Source organism: Malus sylvestris, chromosome 7 (genome assembly GCF_916048215.2).
Source record: "Malus sylvestris chromosome 7, drMalSylv7.2, whole genome shotgun sequence".
Classification (NCBI taxonomy): Eukaryota; Viridiplantae; Streptophyta; class Magnoliopsida; order Rosales; family Rosaceae; genus Malus; species Malus sylvestris.
The window spans coordinates 6407692-6428463 of NC_062266.1; the positions used below are offsets into that span (position 1 = coordinate 6407692).

General features: G+C 36.9%; 2 protein-coding genes and 1 pseudogene across 8 annotated transcripts; 1 reads left to right on the forward strand and 2 right to left on the reverse strand.

Annotated features, from left to right (window-relative positions):
* Positions 1 to 200: 200 nt before the first annotated feature.
* LOC126630042 (beta-D-glucosyl crocetin beta-1,6-glucosyltransferase-like) lies at positions 201 to 1609 on the reverse strand (annotated as a pseudogene).
* A 1125-nt stretch (positions 1610 to 2734) lies between these two features.
* LOC126630360 (uncharacterized) lies at positions 2735 to 9576 on the forward strand. Of its 2 annotated transcripts, none has more exons than XM_050300472.1 (6): positions 2735 to 2879; positions 3008 to 3088; positions 3757 to 3877; positions 3998 to 4431; positions 6050 to 6353; positions 8110 to 9576. In XM_050300472.1, the coding sequence occupies exons 2-6, from the start codon at positions 3054 to 3056 to the stop codon at positions 9394 to 9396; spliced, it is 2181 nt and encodes a 726-aa protein (XP_050156429.1). In that variant the 5' UTR covers positions 2735 to 2879; positions 3008 to 3053; the 3' UTR covers positions 9397 to 9576. The 2 variants fall into 2 exon arrangements, with proteins under 2 accessions (XP_050156429.1, XP_050156430.1); XM_050300473.1 differs by having other exon boundaries at positions 2781 to 2899.
* A 590-nt stretch (positions 9577 to 10166) lies between these two features.
* LOC126630357 (zinc finger protein BRUTUS-like) lies at positions 10167 to 19609 on the reverse strand. 6 transcript variants are annotated; one of them, XM_050300449.1, is made up of 13 exons: positions 19412 to 19609; positions 17467 to 17676; positions 13932 to 14383; positions 13551 to 13776; positions 13263 to 13431; positions 12206 to 13153; positions 12029 to 12098; positions 11718 to 11939; positions 11497 to 11634; positions 11150 to 11384; positions 10960 to 11022; positions 10697 to 10837; positions 10167 to 10611 (listed from the first exon to the last, which is right to left on the reverse strand). In XM_050300449.1, the coding sequence occupies exons 1-13, from the start codon at positions 19607 to 19609 to the stop codon at positions 10375 to 10377; spliced, it is 3309 nt and encodes a 1102-aa protein (XP_050156406.1). In that variant the 3' UTR covers positions 10167 to 10374. The 6 variants fall into 6 exon arrangements, with proteins under 6 accessions (XP_050156406.1, XP_050156410.1, XP_050156409.1 ...); XM_050300453.1 differs by lacking the exons at positions 17467 to 17676; positions 19412 to 19609 and adding an exon at positions 14956 to 15151; XM_050300452.1 differs by lacking the exons at positions 17467 to 17676; positions 19412 to 19609 and adding an exon at positions 14817 to 15151.
* Positions 19610 to 20772: the final 1163 nt, after the last annotated feature.

Sequence of the window (20772 nt, forward strand, 5' to 3'; positions counted from 1 at the left end):
GAAGAAATGGAGGATCGAGGAATGCCGGGAGGCGGTTGGCGATGAAACCATGTATAAAATGTTGAAAGGGATATTTTCATTGATTAACTTTAATTGTCAGTACATCAGAATATATATAGCCACAAAGGCTCATTACATCAGTACCCTTATCTTCTACACCTAATTACACAAATACCACAATAAACTATATACTGTTGTAACTAACTTGTGACTGGTTTAGATCTCTCAATAAAGAGTTGCCTCAACTCCTCCACCACCCCATCTATCTCTTCATCCTCTTTGTTCTTCATGTTTTCACTCAATTCCATTGCCTTTCCTTTCAAAATCTGTCCTATTTTCTCCACCAAAACATCTGTGATCACCTTTGCTACCTCTTCTCGTTCAAGGCTGCCACTTCCAGTTCTCCGAACCTCCAGACCGACACCGACTTCCTCTACCAATCTAGCGTTCAGAGGCTGGTCCAGATGCATAGGGATGGCTATAATTGGAACACAAAACTTGATACTCTCCATAACAGAGCTCCATCCACAGTGACTCACAAACCCGCCAATACTAGAATGCTGCAATATCTTTGCTTGTGGAGCCCAACCCTCCACTACCGTTCCCCTCTCTCCCACTCTCTCCATAAACCCTTCTGGCAATAACTCTTCAATTTTAGTTGTCTCGCCCACAGGAAACCTAATAACCCAAATAAAACAAACATTGCTGAGCTCTAACCCAATAGCTATCTCTTGTATTTCCTCCTTGGACAAAAAGTACTCAGTCCCAAAGGAAACAAACACGACCGAAGATCTTTCTCTAATGTTTAGCCATTTTATGATTTCTGTTTCCTCTCCTTCTCCATCTAAAGGTTCTTGAACCAGTGAACCAACAGGCACAATCACCTTCCCCAATAAGCCACAGAGATAATCGATATATTTTGCTTCGATCTCTCTAGAAGTCTTTATCAAAATGATCTTACAAGATTGTTCGGTGCATTTCTGTACACGCTCTCCATCGCTGAGGCCATTTGATGGAGATTTTCCCAAATTGTTGAACTTCATTAACTCATAATCCCGAAGATAGATTGAAGGAAAAGGAAATCTGGCACTAGGGCTTTTACAACGGCGATGATTACTAAATGAAGCCATGGCAGCACAGCTAGGGTAGAACTGGACTGCTGGAATATTTTTTGACAATGCTCTAGAGGGTGCCCATGGTTGAAGAAAATCATATATGAGCAAATCTGGTTTTAGGGTCTTGAGGATGTTGGAGAAGTTATCGCTGGCCATGTCAAAGGCCTTTTTGAGAGTGGGCATGAGATGGGGTGGGAGGCCATTGGTAGTGTGGTAGTGAGGTGGCAGTTCAGGCAACTCATCGTATGGAAGATGGAGTTCCACAAGCTCAATGCAGTGAGAGTATTTTTGAGGGAGTTGGTTTGATGGAGTTGAGATTTACAGGTGTGGAGCAAAAGAAGATGTGAAAATTCCCCCTAGAGGTCAGCTTCTTGGATAGCTTTAGGAATGGAGATATGTGGCCATGAGCAAGCCATGGAAGCATGAGAACACTAGTTTTTCTTTGCTGAATAGAATCCATGGACTCCTAAATTCTTAATTTCTCAGAGGTTGGTTTTCGAGACAGAAGTGACGGTGATGACTGATGAGTAAATGCCAAGATATATATAGATGAGTCATGAAAAGCTTGAGAAGAGAAACGTGGAAGCTTCATGTGCATGGTTGGTGTAAGTGCATACGTAAATTCCAGATTGAATCGGCGTCCTAGTTCGGATAAACTCTTCCACAAAGGCCGATAAAGTCTACAATATTCTTTTTCTTTGTGTTAATTGGTCTGATAAGATAAAAGCAACAAATTAACAAAATGACAAACTACAACCACAATGTACAGTACAGCCACAACCATCGGTGGAACAAATAAAAAGGCAAAGCATCTGAAATGTACACACTTTTCACGTCCTCCTTATTAACTAATACTTGCACCTTAGCTTGTAGAGGATGACATGTTATCTAAACTTAATTGCCCCTCTTATTCACTGTTGATGAATCCTTCGGATGTGCAAGATCAACCTAAATATTAAGATTACTTACAATGCATGCCAATTCCCAGATTGTAGAAATCTTCAAGAATATAAAAAATTATGCTGATTTCCCGTCGAATCAAATGTCCACAAGATTTATTAAATTTAGTTTTAATGATTTTTTAGTTTTAATGATTTTTTAGTATTGCTCATAGTGAGATAGTAATTCATCAATAAAGATTTATTAAATTTAGTTTTAATGATTTTTTTTATTAACAACCGATATTATTTACACTAAAAAGTGAGAGAGTGAATTAAGTCATAGACTAAACTTACCATTATAATGTGATTCAAATTCGTTTTTGATAAGAATCCAACCTACTATTATCATTTTAATTTTACCCCTACTAAAATCCCTCTTTATCTGCCTTCCTAACCCAGACGATCTCTTTATTCTTCCTCTGTTAAAATTTGTTGACACCCTGCTAAAAGATTTGTCACTTACAAGTAAAAAGAAATATAATTAGATCGTAGTACTAAATAGCTATTTTTAATGATTTTTTTTTACAAACGATATTATCTACATTAAGGGAGAGAGAATGATCTTATTCTCATAATAAACTAGCAATAAATTGATTCAAATTCAACTTTAACAAGAATTGAAATCTCTCACTTACGTTACTTCTTATTTTTTGTAACGAAACCCCATTGAAAATTAATCGAAAATGACACGGTGGCCCAAATGGACCAAAGGCATCATTGGCTTGTTGCTTTTGCACCCTCATCGTTCAAATGGTCGTGAGAAAGAAGCTTCCTCTGTTCATTCCCTCCGTGGATTCATCATTCATGGAGCTTACATTCTAAGGCAAGCCAAATTGTACCCTGGTTCTCTCTCTTTTGCCCTTTTCCCCTTTACTTTTCGCAATCTCTCACCTGGATGCTCTTCAATTTCAATTCAAGTTCTTTGATGTTTAATCTCTGTCATGGTTGCAGCTGCTCCATTTTGAAGTTTGGGGGTTTCATTTGATCTTCCTCTAGAATGCACAATTCTAATCAGGACTCGCAAGATCAGAGGTTAGGATCATCTGGGTATCTCTCATTTCTTTGTTTTTGCTTCGTTTTCAGGAGGATCTCAATGTTTGAACTGTTCTGTCACACGGGGGCTGTGTTATGCTTTCTCCTTCACTGTGCCGGTTTCTTTTCGCATTTTTTTTACCTTTTCGATTTCAATGAAGCCGAAAAAAATCTGTGAATCAGAAATTACAAATGCGAAGATCAACAGGTGTTTTTGTGGTTTTGAGGTTTAAATTGTGTATGACTATGAATTTCATTATTCATCAGTTGTCTGCACACTTGTTGATGAGAAAATGTAGGAGATTACGAAATTTTAGCATGCCATTCCATTTTCTAGGAATTTAATTAGCAGAGCTTAGTATTGATGCTTGGCATGATGGATGTGATATTCAATATTTGCAAGATCAAATTAATGTCCACCCATATTATTTGATGCTGATGCGTATTTTTCTTATTGTATTCTTCTCAAAGATGAAATATATGATCCCATTCAACTATGAATGACTAGCAGCATTCACTTTTTATTTTTTCCTTTAGAGATTAGTATATCCCACAAAAACATTTAGAGGGTTGGTGTTTCGTTCTTATAGTTTGTTCGAAAGAGTGATATTTTGTTTTATTTGAGGCATAATAGTGCTTCAACCCCTAATTATTGCCATGTAAATCAGGAGTAATTCCGTCATGGAGGATTCCACTGCAATGACTATTGAGTTTCTTCGGGCACGGTTGCTGTCCGAGAGGTCCGTTGCAAGAAGTGCAAGACAGAGAGTTGATGAGCTGGAAAAAATGGTATATTTCAGGATATGGGAATGTTGTGGATTTTTTTAATGTCAGACCTGTTGTTCAAAGAACTCTCACTCACTTTCATTAGTTTTACCAATATTTGTTTTTTTTTTTTTTACAATTTAGGTAGAAGAAATGGAGGAACAACTTAAGATTGTTTCTCTTCAAAGAAAAATGGCTGAGAAAGCCACAGCAGATGTTCTTGCCATTTTGGAGAACCAAGGAGGAAGTGACATTTCCGAGGAATTTGATTCCAGTTCTGATCAGGAAACACACCAGGAATCCAAAGTGGGTAATAACTTGACAAATGAAGAAGAAAGCTTTGTAATTTCGAAGGCGAGAAGAAATGAACAGGAGGAACTTTCGGGTTCTGATGCTGATTCTTCTCTAATACCTGGTAGAAGCTTGTCTTGGAAAGGGCGCATTGAATCTCCACGTTCACGGGAAAAGTATAAAGATCTATCCACAAGAAGACGTAGCAATTTTTCATCCATGGGTTCTAGTTCTCCAAGACATCACCTTGGAAAATCCTGCCGCCAGATAAAGCACAAGGAAACAAGGTTGGTTTGTTTGGCTTACTACTTTACTCGTTTTCTGTGCATATTAAAGTATATATATTCATAGGCCTGCCGATTTGATATATGTATGTATTGGTTTAGGTGCTTCGCTATTTGATATAGTGTTTACATCCTTTTTAATAAATTTTCCTAATCCAGTTGAAGGTGATTCAATGAAGTTGAAAGTATTTTATCCATTGAGATGCAGTATAAATACTAGTCTAATCTAAATCTAACTATAGAGACACGTCTTTAACCAAAGACCTAAGACTTCTGATATCAATTATTAACCGCAGTAGCCCAATTTTCTAATATCTAAGTGTTATTGTTGTTATGGTTAATAACATTATTGTTATTGTTATTATGTTTGCTTTTAAACTAAGTATTATTGATGTAAAGAAAGTTATTAACTTCAAACGTATATGCATATTTGAAGAAACCTATTATGGAAAAATTAGAAAGAACGTGTGTGTGTGTGTGTGTGTGTGGCTTAATCAGATAAATGGTCCTTGTGGTCATAAGGTATTCGGAAGATAGCCTTGTGGTAAAAAAATTGGATTTAAACCCCTGTGGCGTAGTCCATTAGCAAATTTAGTCCAAAAGTGATTTCCGTTAAATGTCCATTAAATGCAGGGTAAAATTGTACTTTCACATGTGCACCTTCTTCGTCCTCGTCTCTCTTTTCTCTCTCTGTAAGGTCTGAAAAGTATGGATAAGAAGTTTGAGAAAAGACGAGGTGTTTGGCACAACAGAATTATCGCCTTCCCAGCCAACCCAACTATTTCTGTTTGGTTTAGGGTTCCATGGCTCCAGTTCTAAGCAAAAGCATGTCTACTGCTTCACTGGCCTCGCTCATTCTTCGTCTCCTTTTGTGCTCAGAAGCTGACAACTCAACTTATTCAACTGTCACCATGGTCAAAATTATCATGAGCCTAACTTATATACTGATGGCCTCACTTATATGTGTAGGATCTGGGGACACACATTTTGCGACATGTTTTTGTGGGGCCCACTTCGCAATGCATTTCAAAGATCCAACCATCTATCTTTTCTTACCTCAAGGGTCATGTCTACCAAAAATCACCCAAATACAAAACCATATGATCGTTGGATTAAATTTAGTTGTTTCTTTGTAGAACCATTTTTGTCCATTTTCTTCACTACAAGTGAATGTTTTGAGGGTTTTTGATTTGTCTATTTTTTTTGCAAGGATGATCTATGAATGATGTACTAAAATATAGATGGTTCGGATCGTTGAAATACATTTTGAAGTGGGCCCTACAAAGCGTGTGTCCCCGGATCCTAACCCTATATAGAGGAGTGTTGGAATATCCATTCTTCCTCCCAAAGTTTTCTAGCTGACAAAGATAATTGCAGACTGAAACTGGTTTTTCATATCTATTGCATTAAATGCTACATGCGCTGATGCATAATCCATGCTATTTACCTCATAATGTTCATAATCTATCAATTATGTTCTTCTCCCAACAATATAACTCCAGAGACAAAATGAAAAAGAAAAAAGAGAGAGCAGAGTTTCCTGAAAAGTTCTTGGTTTATGTACTATGGAGTTCTGTATAATACAATAGTTTTAAATATAATGATTTATTGTATTTTTCAGATCAGACAAGTTTGATTCTCAACAAAATGGTGTTTCTGCTTCTTCAGAAGGGCTTTCAAATGGCCTGTACAGTGGGCATGAGAAAGTGAGAGAAAGTTCTGAATTCCGAGAAGGGAATGATGCACTCTCAGGGACCATAGAAAATCAAAGAAATAGGGACCTGGATTTCAGCGGGCATGGAAGAGACAAAGATATGGAAGAAGCACTAGAACATCAGGCGCAACTTATTTGTCAAAATGAAGAGATGGAGAAGGCTCAAAGAGAATGGGAAGAGAAGTTTAGAGAAAATAACACCAGTACACCGGTATGTTTCATATGAATCTATTCATATCATAGACCAATGCTTTTGCTTCAAGTTAGCATACCACTATAGTGCTACATAAAGTCTTAATCCTTGGAATAAATGCCCTTTGGATTTACACACTCTATAATAGTGTGCTACAAAACCATAATTGTTGCCATGATTGTATAATTTTCCTTTTCCGTTGTTTTAGGTATGCTTGACCGATTTTAAGTTCTGCAACATAACTCAGCAAGTTTAGTTAGACTATTTCTAGAACATCTTAATTTTTAATCAGTTAGTTTCTTGAATTACGTCTGATAGTGTATAGCTTAGTTTTGGAGTATTTGTGTTAGTTAATTTCTGAAAGTATGTTTCGTAGTCCATAGGCCATGGCTTACTTTGATTGGTGAAAAACCACATAAAAGTTCAAACATTTGGTTCCAAAGAACTTATTTACTTGAAGCTGACAACTCAACTTATTCAATTGTCACCATGGTCAAAATTATCATGGGGTCATCATCCCTTTGTCATAATACTAGTCACTAGGCTCACTACTAACATAATCCCTACCATTGCAAATACAACCAATGGCACAGTCGTCACTTCACTGTTGCTAATTGCATCCATCACTGGTCAGCACTGCCATTACCAATAGTCACCACCAATGATGTTGCCATTAGTTCAATTCCCAGTTACAACCTCATACCTTGAATGTTCCTTTCGGCTTCTGGGCATTGTGTATTCTGCTGTAATTGAGATTTCTTACGTTTGGTAAATTTGGTTTGGTTCTTCGTGTCCTTCCCCAAAAAACGAGAAGTAAATAATAGTAATCATATTAAAGATTTCCCTTCTTTTCTCTTCCTCAATTTTCGAAGAGATATGTAGGAGCTACAGTTGTATTTATTCTTGAAGATTTACTTTCGTTCTCCTTAATCAATCTCACAACCCACAGTTTCTTCAAATCAGTTTTCATTTGATTTACTAGAGAAATTAGCTCTTGGCAACATCAAATTAAAAGTTTCAAACCCGATTTATCAACATATTTGACAACTTCACATCAATTTTCTCTAAGTAATTCATCAGGTTTTTTGGACTTTAGGGTTACTTTTCTCATCTTCAACAGTGTCATCAAGATCTCTTGTATGACATTATCTATGAATTTGTATTGATCCCTGTCCAAAAAAATTCTCTTTACTCTCACCAAACTCTTTGTCAAAAGTTTTCAATTCCCAACCAAATATCATAACAAAACTATCAACTGCTTTTGAAAAACAATAAAATGCTGGAGGAAGGTACGTGCTAGTTTCATGTTAGCTTGGCATTGTCTTATTATTTGGGCTTATAGGAGCCACCACATCCCTAAGATGTTAATTCGTCTTTCATGGCTTTGAAACGCTTTTCTACCCAGTATATTGGGGATTAATATGGATGATGCAGCATTAGCCTCATTTCTTCGATGCATTTTTCATTTGAGCGAGGACTTTCTGTGGGCCTTTTAAGATTATAAAAAAAAATTAAAAAAAACATAAACACACATCAATTTACCGAACTAGGCTTCAAAACTAATTAATCAGTTTTGAATGAACATATAGCATGGTGATTTTCTCCCCGTGATATTTTGTTTGGCACAAGTAACATTTGTTTCTAAGCAGTCATTCACTTTACTGGTTGCATTTGTTAACGATGGTAATGGGTTTTAGTACATAAAGTCTCTTAGTTTTTCTTTCTCATGTTTGGAAATTTTATCCACTGACTTGGTGAGTTTTTGGTCATATAGGATTCATGCGACCCTGGGAACCATTCAGATATCACCAAGGAAAGAGATGAGATAAAGGTACAAACGCCATCTCCTGCCAGGGTGGCTGCTGCCCAAGTTCAAGAGTCAAAGTTAGCAGCCAAAATTCAATCAAACGGTTTTCTACCAGCTTCACATATAGATACCGGAGGGTTGCAGGATAAGCTGAATAGAAGCTCTGCTGCTTCCTCACAGGTTCAAGAATTTGCATTCCCTACTGCAAATGGAAAGCAAAATCAAGAGAGCCCAGAAAATTATGCTCGGCACACTTCACGTGGCTCCCACCCTGACCTACTTCTGCATCAATCGGCCCACAAACATACATCAGATGCCTCTTCTTCTGATACAGGCAATGGTTTTAATAAAGGAAGTGCTTCAGGGAGCAGAAACGACCTATATGCATTGGTGCCTCATGACTCGCAGGATAAGTTAGGTGGTGTGCTGGATGCACTTAAACAAGCAAGGCTATCACTGCAACAGACGATGACTAGATTGCCGCTAGTAAATGGTACATCTCCACAGAAGTCCATAGAATCACCTATTCCCGCTGCGAAAACTGTAGACAGAGTAGAGACTCCTGTTGGGTTTGCTGGGCTTTTCAGACTACCAACTGATTTTGCAGTTGAAGAAGCTGCAACTCACAATAGCTACTTTGGTTCTAGCTTACCGTCTGCAAGGCATTTTCCTCAAATTAGGGATTCAGCAACTCCTGATCTCTTTGTCACAAGCCCTTATGTTGAGACTAGACCAACCTTCTCTACCAACACTGCTGATCGATTCGTCACCAGTCAATACATCGAGCCCAGACCTACCCTTTCAACTAATGCTGCTGATCGATTCGTCACCAGTCAATACATTGAGCCCAGACCAACTTTTTCTACTAGTGTTGCTGATCGGTTCGCCATCAATCCTTATGTTGAGACTAGATCAAATTTTCCTGCTAATGCTGCTGATCTATTTCCCAGTAGCCCTTACGCCGATACTAGATCAAATTTTCCAGCTGAAAACAGATTTCCGAGTGGGCTTTATGCAGAATCTGGGTCAAGAGTTTCTCCTCCGCTGCCACACCTTGATCCTTACTTTGATAAGGGTCTACCCTCGTCGAGATTTACCAATCCTCCCTATCCCAGCTATCCCTCTGTTCCAGACCCGACACCCTGGATAACCTCCGGTGAAACATTAACGAGAGCCCTACCAAGAAGGCCAGTTGGGGCACCAACAGATGGTTATTCGTTCTACGATCACATTCGACCCAGTATGTACAGATAGTAGCATGTAGGTTGCCATTGTTAGATAGTCACAGTGAAGCTTAGTGGTGAATGGTGGTTTTGTAAATTATTTGTTGGAGGAGACAGATTGTACACGAATGCTGCCACCATTTGTGCTTCCATCTTGTTCTGGTTTCTGTTTCCTTTAACGGCTCATTCATTCAACAAGCATATTTCAACATGGTCCTTGCTCTCTGGATCTCTGGATTTGACAATCCAACACTCATTTTGTTGGAAAATTTCCAGTTTTGCTTGCATTCAAGAGAAACTGACCAGTCTGCGAAGGAAAGCCGAAGGGTAATAAGTTCTCGAGGCGTGTTTACCTTAATTTTGTGGGCGTATAGATTGCCAAACCTCAATTTATGTTGAATTGAACTTGAGAACTTTCACTTAAAGTGGAGAGAAATATTACTAGACGTAGTTCTCACGTGATTTAAGTTCATGTATTAATAAAATCATCCACCCAACAAACGGATCCACTTGGTGAAATCATCTCCCACTTTGAATGACGATGACGCTAGAGCGCATGTGGTCGTTAGACTTAAAATCATGACTGTGATACCATGAACGAAGGTTTCAGCGTAAAACCAATTGGCAATAGGGGAGTGATCTAACTCCTTCAAATCCGTTACAAAGTTTCGCAACTCTCAATGCAGAACAACACATTCTCACATATATGGGTGCACGTTCACACATAATACATAGTAACAGAGCGCACACTCATTATTACAAAAAGAAAATATTTGATGGAATTAAACAATTGTCCTTCAATAAACAATAAATTGACCCAAATTACATGGAACAAAATTATGATTTGGCAAGTTGAAGAAGGAAGTCTTTTCATGGAAAAATATATTCTGCATGACATGCCTAATAACATGCCTTATTACAAACTCTGCAATTTACACACATATTACAGCAATTTGCCTCCCAAACACTTATGCAATATTTGCCTAATGGAAACAGAAAGCAGGATCTGTCACAGGTAACTGTACTTGTTGCTCCCCAATGCCTTGAACCAAAGTAAAATTACAACACTGCTTAAGCCACAAAAGAGCACCAGAATGCACAGAACCAGAAAACACATCAGGAACCTCTCCTTGCCATTTTGTCCTGCAACCGCATTCTCCAACCCCTTCCTCAATCGGTGCAGAAGTCGAGAATGCTTGCTGGTATGGGGTTCAAACCATGGCACAGAATGATATAACGTATTTACCTGCAGGCGAAAGAAAGAAATTAGCTCGTATTAGATTATGTACTTCGGAAGAAAGCATAATTAGACTCGGGAAATATAGCATTACCAAAAAACTTGCGTGGCTGGAAAATATTCCTTCAAGTTTTTTCTTAGTCCGTGAAGTCTTCATTTGGGTTCTTTCATGACATTCGGAAAATTCCATGGATTCATCACCACCAACCAGAATGGAAGACTGAGTTGATGCCCTCTGCACATATGTTAGTCCACATTTTTAATCGCAAACACAGTAGAGAAAGCAGGAAGAATGAAAGAAAATGAATCAGGCACTGAACATGTTACTTAAGCCTATGATTTCTCAATTTCTCTTACCATCATATTTCCAGAAGATTTGCAGCAGATGGGACATGTACTGTAATGACTACGAGAGAAAGCCTGGTCGGAATAAAAGAGTGAGATTTAGTGCAATGACTTCTCATAACTCTTCATATAAGGGTTATCGAAAACAAAAGGAAGGTAGCATAATTATGTATCAAAATCATCATGTGAGATAAATAAAGACCTCCAAGCAAACTACATGCATCAAATGGCCACATGGTAAAGCTCTGATGCTTGAGGTTGATGTGAACAAGAAGTCATTGCAGATGGGGCAGTTAGCTTCGAGGCATTTCTCCCGGCACTTGTGGTTCACTATACTTATGCTCAAGCAACAATTGCACTTCATGCAGTGAAAATAGTCGATGCCAAGGCCCTTCCCAACACGGCATAAATTGCAAAATGGACAATGATAAACATTCCTGAGCAACAAAAAGTAACAGTTACATATGTAATTCACCCAGATAGTTCTTGTGTACTGATACGAAAAGTTGATAACTCACAACTGCAGATTTTGTATGAGAACTTAGTTACCTGCCATCATCAAAAAGTTTGCATGAATTACAATAATATTTTGCCATTGAGAGTCCGTTGCAAGAAGGCGTGGAGCATATTGGCCCGACTGGCTGAATATTGAGGCAGCGCATACACATCATTTCCGATGTTTGTTTCCTGCGGTAGAAGACTAGAACATCAGCTACCTATATATATAGAATTTCTCAACTTGAGAAGAAGCTACACCATCGAGAAATTACCAATCCATTTTGTGGTCACTGCCAATATCATGGCAATATCTACATGTAAACAGCTTGTTGCAGCAAGTGGCATGGAGTTTGCAGTTTCTTTTGTAATGCTTACACCCATATACTCCTTTTTTGGAATCTTGAAATGTTGGTGACCGTCCCACTAAATCTTCACCCTCACAATTATTTACTGCTGAAGCTCGGGGAAAACTCTGCTGTGCAGCCATCCAGTAACTGAGATAGAAACCGAATAGCTTGTAATGTAAGAAATATGACCACGAACATGAAGAAATCTAAAAGTAGATATTTGCCATCAGACTAACCTAGACATTAGATTCTTCAAGTTATGCTTCTTATGAGAGTTGAAGGCACGATCAATTTGCCGCACGCTTCCTTCAAACATAACAATCAAACTTAACATAAAATACAGAAACATGAAAAGTAGAACAAGATCAATATAAGATATTTGTATCTATGCAGCCTTTCAAGATAGCACAAACCTTTTGGAGAAATGCGAGTTTCAAGCCTCCCAGTCTGTGAACTTGAGAATGAATTTCCGTTAGAGCTTTCATTTAGCCATTCATTGAACATTGTATTTTTGGTCACCTGATTAAAGGTATTCATCATTTCACTCTGTTCAGCCTCGGTAAGTGCTGAAGTTACCCAGGGTAACATAGTTTGTAGCACGTCAGCACCTGTAGTCCCCAGTATGAAACCAACCATTTTATTTTGATCCTCCACAGAGAAGTGCAATCCAAATAGTGGCCACAATTCAATCTCTTCCCTTGTCATGTGCTGGTCTACCATAATTCTTAGTGACTTGAGCGATACACGAAGCCTGATAGCTAATTCATGGTACTTTCTCAAGCATTCGCTTGACTCACCCCCACAAGTACCAGAAAAAGCTATCACACTTCCGTGAAGGTGTGAAAGCTCAAAAAGAAGACCAGAAATATTTTCAAATGCCAGTTGTTCTTGCTCATGATCCAGTGTGAATGAGTGACTCACATTGTGAAGTGCATCTCGGGATTCCAGTGCCGGATACACTATATTGTCCTCAGCATTACTATGAGCTCTGGATAAGTCCCATAAGAAACAGAAAAATCCACTGAACTGCTGAAGAAATATCTCATCACAAGTGCTGACTTTTTCCGATTCATTGTCAAGATATTCCAAGTCACGGCGTATGGCCTTATGAACTTTAAAAACAACATCAATTGGTTGTGAAGGGTGAGAAGCATTGCTCTCTTGATGTGGAGAGGAGTAGATGTCTCTGCTTGAGAATGTTGAAGCACACCAAGCACGTGATAATTGACCAATTTTCTCATCACTACTAACAAACCTTTTGACAGGACAGCGCCCACTTGCACTCGAGCAGGAGCTGTCATTGAGAGGCTTGCTAGCCCAACCACAAAAGATCTCGACCAGAGCAATATCTGATGCTGGAGCTGTATCAAACAATAAATTTTCAAAAACGTAAAATTAGATAAACAAAATATAGATTACGAGAACAGTATTTATGTCAACACAAAGCCATAAAAGAGGACAGAAATGGACCTGCCAGCTGCATGTTTTTAACAAAGTTGTTGGCTTCATTTGCAGTCAATGAGTTTACCATCCATGGCAACGCACGCTCAATTAATTTCAAGGGCATCACACACAAGCTTTGATGCAAAAGTTCCCGTTGTCTTTTGACGCTTAAGTGCTTTCGCACAAGTGGAAGGACCTAGACAGACAGAGAGCTTAGATGATGGTTCCAAGACAGTAAAATGCTGCATAACTTTCCGAAAGCTACGGAATATATCTCACAAGAAACTAATTTATAATTAAAAGAGTGGAGCTCACCTGAACTTCCTCATTGTCGAAATGCCCCTTTAAAGTTTCTATTATTCGATCAGCATGTGAGGCTATCGTTGAATTAAATTCTGTAATAGAAGGCATTGTTCCTGCCTTCTGTATACTTTCAATCAAACACATAAACTCTTTGCATAAACTTTCTTCTTTTGTGCGCTGCTGAAAAGATAAGGTTTCTCCATATACTGCGGGATACATGACTTTTGTCTCAGCAACACTGCAGAAGAAAAGCACTAGAACTTCAAATGAAAGAAGAGATACAAAAATAAAAAATAAAAAAAAATACAGAAAATTAAAACAATTGAGCAACAGCACTAAGAAATATTTGATGATTAATTAAATAATTTAACACTTGTTAATGCTCAAGAGGACCTGTGGAAGATACAAATTTCGGCAATAAATTGTAGCTTCTTATGGAAAGCCAATAGATCATAAGTAACAGCACCAGAAATACTATTCTTCTTGGCCTCCTCGAGTATCGCATGCAACTCTCGTTTAATAGCATTGTGCCAAAGAATTACAGTATCTATTGGATGTTCGCCAGAGAACTCAGATGCAAAGTCTGTTTCGTCTGTCTGATTTGATATCATGCTAGCACAATAATCTTTCCCTTCCATCCAGCCGAAAATAACTTGTTCAACAAGATTATCCTCTCGAACTATATTCCTCAAATACTTTTGCAGATCGTGATATTCATCAGGCGAAATAGAGGACGACAACCAGGGAAGGAACTTTGAAACTATATTAGTAGGGATGCTGCACAAAATCTTCCAGACTAAAGCTGCTTGTTCTTCATGTGAGAACTGAGCAAGCAAAGGGAAGACCTGATGCATTAAAAACACCGAAAGAAGTTAAAACAATTTTCATTTCAATCCAGGATATTGAAGAAAAAGGCCATAGATTTATGCATATATACATAGACATATACGCAAACGTATGGTACACATTAATCAGTCGAAAATGATTAGTGTAATGAGAGGATTTTCAAAAACTATGGACCAAAACTCTCTTGCAGAAAAGGGTTCGCTCAGCTATATTTCATTTTCATGGAAGATGAAATGAATACATCAAAACATCCAAAGCAGCAGAATTACATGCAAGTACTTGTTAGGGAGATTGAGCATGAACTCGAGAACCAGGACGCAAAGGTAAAATGCTATTAAACAACTAAGGTAAAAACCAATGTAAAATAGTTAATTCAATTTCAAATTGGTATTTTTGAGAGAAACTTGTCCTGTAAAGAAATACTTTATTCACAGTCAATCACAATGCTGCATGCGTATATGTGCATTGCCCAGATGTGTACGCATGTGTTAGGTACTCAAGCTCAAGGAAGAGCCCAACCCAAAAGATTAGTCCAATAGATGGGAGGATCCCAAGGACTTAAGAACCCTACATCCCCATAAGTGTAGTCGATGTGGGATCATTACACCACCCTTTGGAAGTCGACACCCACGGCGGTCCTTACTCTGGTGGCTTTCACTCTTAACGGTGGCGCATTCTTTGGTCGTCCTGTTAAGGTAGCCTTTTCCAGTTCGCCCCCTCCGCAGGGTCAAGAACTAAGGCCCAACCCAAAAGACTAGTCCAATAGGTGGGAGAACCCCAAGGACTTAAAAATCCCTACACCGTAGTCGATGTGGGATCATAACAACATGTTCTTAGGGACAGGTCCGAAGGAATGACGTATAGTAATCGACTTTAGTTGGGACAGCCAAAACCCTATCTAATTGTCAGTGTCACCGATTCTGTATAGGAGTACGATTCTCCTACTCCTGTATAACTTAATCCCACACCAACTACTCTTTCGGTCAACCTAACAGTGTGGCTAAATAAACTTATCAATAATTAGGTTCTCTTTACAAATCATCTACACAAAAAATCAATTAAATAGAAAACCGGTTAGTCATCTAATTTGAAAACCGATTTGACAAATAATTTTTCATTTACATACATGTTGGTTTATACTCGTTCTTTCGGATCAATCACTATCCAAGAAGATGCACAAATCTAAGGGAAGCTGTCATCCGATTCATTTTTGTAATTGTTTAGTATAGCAGACACGTTGTCTGATTCATATTATGTTTGTAGCGAATATATATAGTCCACTTATTACAAAGTACATGCATATCATCGTCAGACATTACAATTTATTTTCTTGAAAAATCGCGTGCTAATTGACATGCAATTGTTAATTGGAACTCAATGTGATATACCTAACTTCCTTTGAAAATAAAATAGGCTTATTATATTAACACCTTACACATTGTTGAATACACCTCACATTCTTAATAAATCCCACATTTACTTTTTCAATTAAAATTTGTCTTTATACACCCTACATACTTTTCCATAAACACCCTCACACTCCACACTCAACATAAACCTTACATTTTCTCCATTCACCCCACTTTTCTTCATACACCTCACACTCTTCACAATGATTTCGTTCTTTTATTTATTTATTTATTTTTTTGTTTGTGCTATGTACCGTTCAAAATCATTCATGTCATAAAAGTACTTTCTTATTGCTACAGAGGATTCAAATAGAGGAAAGTATAAGCTGCTTGGGGAACCTTACAAAAGTGAAAGGACAGAAGTTTCGACACGATAGAGAGGGTTAAGAGCATAGATGGTAACATTGATTTGCGAGGGGGTGTATCTCAAAAATGATAATTTAGGAAATAAGATGATGATGTGAGGAGCTTAGGTTCTCTATGTCCATTTGGTAGTTAAATTCGGCAGTATAAAGTATTGGCCTTGGGCTGAGATGCACACTAAATGATATTTTATGCATCACATATCATACTCAAACACCATTTTGTAAATGCAAAAATTGTCTCTTGAAGGCACAAATGCAATTTAGTATTATCTTATCAGTAAATTATTTTTAGAACATGGCTTTTGTGAAACAGCATCACCATTATCTTCTTTGCGAAAGAAGGGGATGACTATAATCTAACACCAATGAAGTTTAACCTTCATCCACCTGTGACAGTACATTTTGAACAAGGTGAAGCTTCCGAAACATCAATTTCATGTTCCGTTTGTCAAAAATAATTTTTCTCAATCAATGTGTTTGTAGTTTCATCGGTTAGGGTTTTGTTCTACAATGGATAGTGGGAGTGGTTTAGAGAGTTGGAGAAGATAAATAATCTTGTGATATACATGTTAAAAGTGATTTGGAGTGTATTTAGTATTTTTTTTAAAAATTTTAACCTTATAAGGTTGAAAGTGTCATTGCATAATAGAGTATATAAATCATTTAATATTAAATTTTAATGTGAGGTGTATTCAACATTATGTGGAGTGGTAATAAAAAAAGCCAAAAAATTGAAATTAAAAAAAGAAAACGCATATCATTGACTTCATATATATAAATTATATGACTTCTCAGTCATTTGCATATAGGACTTCTCGTATATAAAAATTTATAATCTTCCCTCCTTCACTTAATAATATTAAATTAAAAAAAAATTATAGTTGCATATTTCATAGGTACCGTTTGGTATGCAGATGGGACGAAACGGGACGGGACGGGACGGAACGGATGATGTAAATATTGAAAAAGATAAGGAGAAATTTTGTCATAAAATGTTATAAATTTGTGTTCCACGGATGTGGAACGGGTCGTTCCAAGGGGAAAAGGTGGAACGAAAAATCAGTCAAATTTCGTCCCATGGAACAACCCGTTCCACAGTTTTTAGGCGCACCAAACGTGGGACGGAACGGCTCGTCCCGTTCCGTCCCGTCCCATCCCACGTACCAAACGGTAAGTGCATGGGTCATCATTGCGTATTTATGTGACTGGCCTCACAACAACCCCTCCAACAATAATTATTAAACACAGGAATTACAAAATATAATAAATAAATTAATTTTAAAATAAAAGCAAACAAAAAACTAATACCTGGTCCTCTTCCTTGGCCATGCACTGAGCAACAAATGTTTGTAAGGCTGCTGTAAAGAACACCATCTCCGTTGGGAAACTTTCCCCATTTTGTGTGCTAGAAATTAGCAGCTTAAACAGGTAATCAAAAGCAGTCCTTTCACCAATGTGTTGAAGTAAGTAGGTGGGTGCCATATTTTTCTCCCGTGTATAAACAGCTGCAAATATTGCCTAGAATTCCAAAATTTATAATAAATTTAATTCGGATCAATAAATAATTTCTTATTTTGACATAGATTGGTAGACATTTCATTTTCTAACCCTTGAATGAAATTTCAACTAAGGTCAATAAAAAATGAAATTCCTCCCAAACTAAGGCCAATATCACTTGCGTCTTACCCTCCGCTTACTATTTTTCCTCTCAACTGGTACCTGGTTTTGAAAGTATGAATCTCATGTCATGAAAAGAAAAGGGAAAAATTAATATCCGGTCTCTAGTTTCTAATGTTCATTGATTAAGACCTTATTAGTTTTTAAATTTTGATCAAAGTCCCTAGCATTAATATATTAATGAATTACATGTAAGTTACATAATTTTTATATAAAAAATTAGTAATTGATTTAGAGTTTCAATACTCACACCCTTATTAAACTCCTAATTAATTTTCAATTCAAACATTTTCCAAAAATAAAAAATAAAATTAGAATAAGTTTGTACCCATAAAATTTTTATAAAAAATTGAAATTGTTTTAATCTTATATGTATCCATTCTTAAATATACCAATTGTTAAAAATGTACCCTTTTTAATATAAAATGTACCCATTTTTATACAAAATTTCATTCAATATTTTATCTAATCCATTTTTAAACTTATATGGGTACATTATATTTCATTGATTCGAGAATGTATCCATGTCAAGTTTAATAGAAGAAATTTAATAATGTTATTAAGCCTAATATCTTCTTCTTTTTTTGTGCTTTTTGAAAAATGTACCCATGTTTTGGTACAATAATTTTTTGGTTAGTTTTGATGAACATACCCATATATATACACACAATATATTGGAAAGTATAATTCATCTTTAATATTTTTAATCCCATAATTATGGGTTTTATTTAAAATCTCATTAATATAAATAACTACAAATTTCATTTTTAATTTAAAAATATAATAACCTACATAGAAATACATTATTACATTAATGTCAGGGACTTCGATCAAAAACTAAAAATCACAAAGGTTTCAATCAAAGAACATTGGTAGTTAGGGACCGCATCCAAAGTGTTCCAAAGAAAAGATTTCGCAAGTATAGATAAGTACTTGGATTACTCCTAATATTGCCATTGGTTTTTTTATGATGAAACCTTAATTTTCTTCAACTGGGAGGTCTTAAGTTCAACTCTCATAAATGATGAGTCCGCTACCAAATCATTATGGCTGACCCATCCGACTTAACCTAAATCTCCCACCTTGAATGTAAATATATCATTGTATCCAGAAAAAAAAAAAGTCAATACCACTTAAAAAATTTCATCATTGAACTCTCAATGCTCTCATTAAAAGCAAAAAAATGTTGATTGACCCAATCCTAATATTAGTAATAATTTTTTACCCCTAACCAACCTATTTGATTGTTAATGGGTACTAGTTAAAACCCGTTTTAATTTGATATCACCATAATATAGATGTGAGATTGGTAATGGTGATAATGGTGTAAGGTAAAATCAAACAAATGGATCTTAATGGGTACCCATTAGCAACCCAATGGGTTAATTTTCCATCTTTATTGACAAGTTTTGTTCGGTTAATTTTTCTATTTAATTAATGTTTGTGACAAATGAAATGTTTTAACTTGATAGTACTTGTCACTCAGCATGCCTCACTGCAGAGACACTTCCCACCCAAGTTCCGCTACTAATGTACATACAATATATACATGTTTAGTGCTAACATTTGTACATACCTCGTCTTTGACATATAAGTAGTTTTCATAAATCGATTTGAGAAAGTTGCACCGCTCCAAAAATGCCCCAACATCTGCATGTGTGCCCATGGCATAGCCCATTGCCAATTGGTGAAGCACACCAAGCTCATTGCATATAGCTTTGTGAATGAAGAAGATGACTGAAATCGGCGACTTGGGCACTACCAACGTCGCCATCTCTTAATTAGTCTTTGTTGGATGGTTGATTTGAGTTGCAGGTCGGAGTAGAGGACTGGTGGAGGGAAGCATATATAGTTGGCAGGATTTACTAAACGACATGATGTTGATATCAATTAGGAATCGTCTGCCCCGCAGATTTTCCACGTAAAAAAAATAAAAAATGTCTTCACGAACTGACATTCAAATGAGCCAAACGCACACATGCATGATTACTGCCATTAGCGGCCATTATATATGGACAAATGTGGAAAAAATTGTTCAACTAATGAAAATTTAAATAATAGAAAGAATGAATAATATAAACCAAATTTGGTTGCATGCAGGAATATAAGAGGGTTTTGGGTCTTAATTGTGCATGATCCTTGCCATGCCTCCTGCTCTTCTATATTTTGTTACTTAATTGGCGAAGAAAGCCTAAGGAACCTTCTCATGCTTTTCTTTTCAATTTATTTCTTATTTTCTTGTTTGAAAAAAAAAATCGATATTGTATTATTGAATACAAATAAAAGTACATTGGATGTGAAGTGGAAATCAAACAAAGGTGAAAAAACTGAAGGATTAGGGGAGTCAAGTTACATAATTAGCAGATGAAGGAGCTAGAAAGACGTGCCTTCTTCCTTGTTCACAGAAACCCTTTTCTAAAGAGCAAAGAGAACAAAAGCAAGAGCAGCTCCCCCCCCCCCCCCCCCGCGAGCACTAATTCTAGCGGTTCCTTCTGATCCTAGAAAATGTACGAAAAAACCTGCTACTAAACTAGCTAAGTCAATGGAAAAAAGATAACCAGTTGATGAGGTGCAAGGGCGGGTGTAGCTGATTGTACTCGGGAAGAGGAAGAAGCAAATAGAGCAAATGCCTCATCTTTCCTTCCGTCCGATTGAAGAAGAAAAGAAATGGATCGAATAGGAATTCTCATTGACCTACTTAACTCATATAAAATTTGGACATTGTTGAACTACTCTTGTAGTCTTACTCTTTTATTCTCGTAACATGGAGTTCAAGTAAAATCACTACTTTTTTTAGATTCTCTCTTTATATATTGTATATTTCCGAAACTTACGTAGACTTCAGAGTATACGAGAAAGCCAATGTTTTCCTTTTTACGTACAAAGAATCAATATATGTTATCTATGTCTTCAATAAAATGCTTTGTTGTTATTTGT